The 6,000-nt window shown below is 48.5% G+C and overlaps 1 protein-coding gene across 1 annotated transcript in view; it reads left to right on the top strand.

The window, feature by feature from the left end:
- Positions 1-4,401: 4,401 nt before the first annotated feature.
- SNRNP200 (small nuclear ribonucleoprotein U5 subunit 200) overlaps positions 4,402-6,000 on the top strand; it is a 43,936-nt gene continuing 42,337 nt past the window's right edge. The window contains exon 1 of the mRNA XM_065399728.1: positions 4,402-4,556. Coding sequence (XP_065255800.1) covers positions 4,512-4,556 — 45 coding nt within the window. The 5' untranslated portion in view covers positions 4,402-4,511. The remainder of the gene's footprint in view (positions 4,557-6,000) is intronic.

Genomic DNA, 6,000 nt, shown 5'->3' with positions numbered 1-6,000 from the left:
ATCCTTCTGCAAGGACACTTCACGGGGATTTCACAACCGAGCTGGAACTCAACCAAGAGATGCAGGGAGCAAGCAGGACACTCTATTCTTAACGGCGCAAGGTGAGCTCCTTGGAAGGGTTGGCTAGAGGGGACTGGGAGAGCTGCTCTGTGGGAAGACACAGCACAGGTGTCTATATTTGGTAGAGTCCTTCAGAGTGTCAAGGAACAGAGAGCGAGAGGGATTTCGATGTCAGGAGAGAGCTAGATTCCAGCCTCAGTTTCTGCTCTTCATGGTGCCCATGAAAAGGGTTTCTGTTCCACTCTCTCTTGGTTTCTATACCTCTCCCATCACTTTAGGGCCTGAGCACTTCAGATCTTCAGTATCTGGGTTTGGTGCCAATAAAACACTAGCAGTTTGGAGGCTTTGGCCAGGAACCTAGGGTCTTCGCTCCCTGTTGATGCACACCTGCAAGTGAAAACCAATGATCACAAAATTGACCTCACTTGAGTCCATTCAGGTTCTGGAGGCTGCATCTTGTGAAAACAAGATGGAGAGGAAATGAGAAACATACTGGCCTCTTCTCTTCCATTTAAATTGCCTAATGATCAAGCCAGGAGAGTATCATGCCTCACCTTGGTTTCAGCTCTCCCATTCCCAGAGAGGGGCTTTGCTGTGGCAGTGTGCTAAATAACATGGCATTGGGTTATGGGCTCATTAGCACCTGCAGAGTTCTTCTGAAAACCTGACTGGAACAAGCAGATTTCTACAAGGAGGAGTGAGTGGGGGGAAATCAGACATTGGAATTTGTCTTTTAAACTGCTTTTGCAGTTGCCAGGTATGGTTCTGCTCCAGGCCCACCCTCCCTACAGCCAGGAAAACTGAAGGCCCTGTCAGAATGAGCTTCCAAGGCCAAGTGCCACTGATCTGTAGCAACAGGGAGGCAGAGTTGACTTCTGGGTTCTCTTCACAGGCAGACTAGCTGCACTGGGAGACTGGGACATAAAATGTACATGCCCCAAACGTGTTATGGAATGGTCCAGTTTCCCTAGGCAGATGTGTCCTTAGAAGAGGTTGAGCCGGACCTTGCTGCAATTGAATGAGAATTTCACAGTGGAGAGAGGTAAATAGCGTGTCCCCCAATAGTCTGCACTGGGAGCAGTGCTGTTCAACACATTCATAAATAATCTGGAAAAAGGGGTAAATAGTGAGATGGCAAAGTTTGCAGATGATACAAAATTACTCAAGATAGTTAAGTCCAAAGCAGACTGCGAAGAGTTACAAAGGGATCTCACAAAACTAGGTGACCGGGTAAGAAAATGGCAGATGAAATTCAATGTTGATAAATGCAAATTAATGCACATTGGAAAACATAATCCCAACTATACATAGAAAATGATGAGGTCTAAATTAGCTGTTGCCACTCAAGAAAGATCTTGGAGTCATTGTGGATAGTTCTCTGAAAACATCCACTCAATGTGCAGCGGCAGTCAAAAAAGCGAACAGAATGTTAGGAACCGTTAGGAAAGGGATAGATAATAGAACAGAAAATATAATGCCACTATACAAATCCATGGTAGGCTCACACCTTGAATACTGCATGCAGTTCTGGTTGCCCCATCTCAAAAAAAGATATATTAGAGTTGGAAAAAGGACAGAGAAGGGCAACAAAAATTATTTGGGGTATGGAACAGCTTCCATATGAGGAAAGATTAAAAAGACTAGTACTGTTCATCTTAGAAAAGAGATGACTAAGGGGGTTATGATAGAGGTTTATAAAATCATGACTGGTGCAGAGAAAGTGAATAAGGAAGTGTTATTTATCCCTTCGCATAACACACGAACCCGGGGTCACCCAATGAAATTAATAGGCAGCAGGTTTAAAACAAACATATGGAAGTACTTCTTCACACAAAGCAGAACTCAACCTGTGGAAGGGGATGTTGCAAAGGCCAAAAGTATAACTGAGTTCAAAAAAGAATTAGATAAGTTCATGGAGGACAGGTCCATCAATGGCTATTAGCCAGGATGGCCAGGGACACAACCCCATGTTCTGGGTGTCCTTAAATCTCTGCCAGAAGCTGGGACTAGATGACAGGATGGATCACTTGATAAATTGCCCTGTTCTGTTCATTCCCTCTGCAGCATCTTGCACTGGCCACTGTCGGAAGACAGGACACTGGGCTAGGTGGATCATTGGTCTGACTCAGCATGGCCATTCTTATGTTCCAACTTTCCTCACATTTCTCTCATTCCCAGTGCACCCAAATCCTGCCCTGCCTTGGTAAGTAAGAGGGGAATTCGTTGTCTGCTCATTCAGTCTTGCTGTCAAACTGCTCAGACGATGGATCTTCACCAGTCAGGGTGAGTATTCCCAAATCACAGGTTGAATTCATCCTGGTGTAATGCTACTTCAGTCAAAACGGTCACACCAGGGATCAAGATGCCCCACTCTGTTGTCAGACTCTGTTCACTGTCACCAGGAGGTAACTGAGGTCAACAAAGAATCAGATCAGATCAAATGGAATCTGGAAATGGATGGCTCCTGAACATGTGACCTACACATATCCCACCCAGGCAAATGTACCTAGTTACCCGAATCATTGGAAGACCCAATGACAGAGAAAAGATTATTTCCTACTTATTTTAGGCTGAGTGCCTCTGACAATCTGGGTAGTGCTATGACTTGTCTGTGTAGCTTCATGCAACATGAACAGTCCACTGTATTGGTGATGGTAGCAACTGTCTTACATATGTATGCTCTGTAGAAAAACAACGTAACGAAGAGTTTGTTGCTGACCTACAGCTGGTGTGTTCTTGTGTTTATCTAAGAGTCTGTTGAAGATCCAAAGTGCACGTGGAAATGAGGTGGCATTACTGTTAGCTTTGCTACATAAATAGTCGGACATCAGCCTGACACTAGACTCTGAAATCAAGACAAGACACTTGAGTTGACCTGGCTCCATCCCGGAGAATTTCCAAGTGGGATGAGGCTGTGGGCTCCCACCCATGTAAAGGGGACTCTTACATTATGCCTGGGGCACCAGAAGTCCCCTAGGCTGACCCTGCCTTTCCTTCCGTGTCACAGCTCATTCCATTTCTCTAGGAAGGTTTAACCGTCCACAACAGTTTCCAGAGCAGAGATCTCTGAATCTCTCTGTGTGGGGCAGGGAGACCCAGAAAACTGACTTCTGATTTGCAATAAAGGCCACTGTGTCCAGTAATCAGGCCTGGGCTTAAGCACAGACAATGCTGGTGAGGCTCCTCCAGGTAGCCAGTTGCAGGCTGGCTGTATCTCCCCATCTAGCTGCGGGAAGCAGAAAGGCAACTCACAGCCCAGTCAACCCTTCTAGCTCCTGGGTGCCTACTTCTTGTGCAGATCATCCATGCCAGGATTCAACAGTGGTTTAACTCCCCAGTGCAGAGCCCATGTGGCCCAGGCTATTTATTCTTTGCTGGTAATGGCCATCATCAGTGCCTGGAGGGAAAGACAAAATTAGATGAGGACCATTGCCTTGGGCAGGAATAAACAGAGGTAAACAAAACGTGTACCTAGGCCTCATCAAGCAGCATCAGGATAAAGATAGGGAGCAAACCTGGGATATCAGTGGCCCAGCTGTTGCCTGGAGCTGTGATCGTGAGGGGCCGAGAGGGGAGGTGAAAGGACTTGGGCTGTGTGCCACCATCAGTCCTGTGCCAGCTAATCCTGAGCACTATTGCAAGTTATCCCTGCTTCAGTCTGAACTGCTACCCGCACTGTCCCTGGCGTTACGGCACGGCTTTTCATTTCGCTGTTGCGCTTCATTCACCAACTTCCTCTTATTTGGAAAGAAAAAAATCCACAAAGAAGCAGAAGAGGTGGGGTTCACTCCACTCCTACTCCAGTTCCTGCCAAAGCGCCAGACCCTACAGCCAGAGCTCCTAGCTCTGCACTACTGAGGGCAACTCACAATCCTGGACAATGCTCCAAGCCTGAAGTGACCACAACAGAGAAAGCGCCCCACCCTTTGGGAGAGAGATTGGAGCAAAACATAACTCTGGTGCTTCATACAATAGTGTGGGTCAGGCTCATGCCAGCTTGGAGCCCCGTTCCCCCGGCCCGCAGGATGGGAGGGAGCCCCGCCCCGCGGGCTATATTGGCTGGGAGCTCCACCCACCTGGGCTATACTGGTTGGGAGCCCCGCCCCCGGGCTATACCGGCTGGCTGGGATCCCCGCCCCCAGGCGCAGGCCGGCCCGTCGCTAGGCAACGCCGCTGCGCGCTCACGCGTCCAGGGGGAGGGGCTGACGTCTGGGCGCGAGGGGACCGAACGCGGCAGGGTCCGTGGCTCCACGGGGAGAAGCAGCGGTAGGACGACATCCGGCGGCTGGCTCGTGGCAGGGCACTTCCGGTGTGCCCCGGAAGGACTTGCCGGCCGGACGTGCGTGCTGCGCTGCGCTCCATTTCAGTTTTGGCCTGATCCGCTGCACGGGGCGGAGGGAAGCGGCTCGAATCTAGCACCGGGGTCCGGGCCGGGCGGGTGAGGCGGCGCCATGGCGGATGTGACTGCGCGGAGCCTGCAGTACGAGTACAAGGCGGTGAGTGGGAGCGGCGGCCGGGTGCGGGGTCGGGGCAACAGGAGGACGGGGGGCCCCAGGTGCATGGACGGGGAAGGGGAGCAGGAGCCGGGGGGGTGGGAAGTGGCCCTCTTCTGGGCCTGTGTGTGAGTGAGCAGTTCTGCTCCCACCACCACACACCCCTGCACCCCCCCCCCTCCCCGCTTTTCCTTGCAGGAAGGAAACACTAACTCGAACCTGGGTAAGCTTTATAGAGGCCGTAGCATTGCTGTAAAATTGCCATCAATGTCTTAACGTACACATCGAGAGATAGATCATAAAACATGATTCTGGAAACCCTGGGTTGCGTCGTAACTCTGATAGCACGTAGGGTGCTCATGCTTGGCATGCGTTAGGCTCTGCTATATACATGCAGTGTGGGGAAGCATGGTGGCTGTGGGAATTATTACTTCAAATTGCCCGACGGTTGTGTGTTCACAGTGTCAGCCATGAGGTGCTAGAATTGCATTTCATTATCTAAGTTTATAAAACGAACTTACCCATGACCCTGCTTCCCTCTCCAGCTACTGCCCCTTATCCCTTTCATCCCTAAGCTCATTGAAATTCTGTCTCTAATTGACTGGTTTCAGAGTGGTAGCCGTGTTCGTCTGTATCGGCAAAAACAACGAGGAGTCCTTGTGGCACCTTAGAGAGTAACACATTTATTTGGGCATAAGCTTTCATGGGCTAAAACCCACTTCATCAGATGCATGGAGTGGAAAATACAGTAGGTAGAATATACATACACAATACATGAAAGAGATTGAGGAGGGAGATTGAAGTGTTCTCTGAAAAAATCAGACGTCAAGAATTATAACATTCAAAAACCAGTCGGAGAACACTTCAGTCTCCCTGGACACTCAATAACAGACTTAAAAGTGGCAATTCTTCAACAAAAAAACTTCAAAAACAGACTCCAACGAGAAACTGCAGAACTGGAATTAATTTGCAAACTGGACACCATCAAATTAGGCCTGAATAAAGACTGGGAGTGGATGGGTCACTACAAAAACTAAAAAATAATTTCCTCATGCTAATTTTCCTCTACTGTTACTCACACCTTCTTGTCAACTGTTTGAAATGGGCCACCCTGATTACCACTACAAAAGTGATTTTTCCTCTTGTTGATAATATCCCACTTCCACTTTAATTGAATTTTCTCGTTAGAACTGACCCCCCACTTCGTAAGGCAACTCCCATCTTTTCATGTACTGTGTGTATATATTCTGCCTACTGTGTTTCTCACTCTGTGTATCTTATGAAGTGGGTTTTAGCCCATGAAAGCTTATGCCGAAATAAATTTGTTAGTCTCTAAGGTACCGCGAGTACTCCTCGTTGTTTTTGTCTCTAATTACTGTGTGTTATACCTTTCCTTCAGTTGCATCCTAGGCTGCATTTTAGGGATATTATGCAGGATCTTTCTTAT

This window comes from Emys orbicularis, chromosome 2 (genome assembly GCF_028017835.1).
Source record: "Emys orbicularis isolate rEmyOrb1 chromosome 2, rEmyOrb1.hap1, whole genome shotgun sequence".
Classification (NCBI taxonomy): Eukaryota; Metazoa; Chordata; order Testudines; family Emydidae; genus Emys; species Emys orbicularis.
Note: the sequence above shows the minus strand (reverse complement) of the source record. Positions and strands in the feature narration are given on the sequence as shown.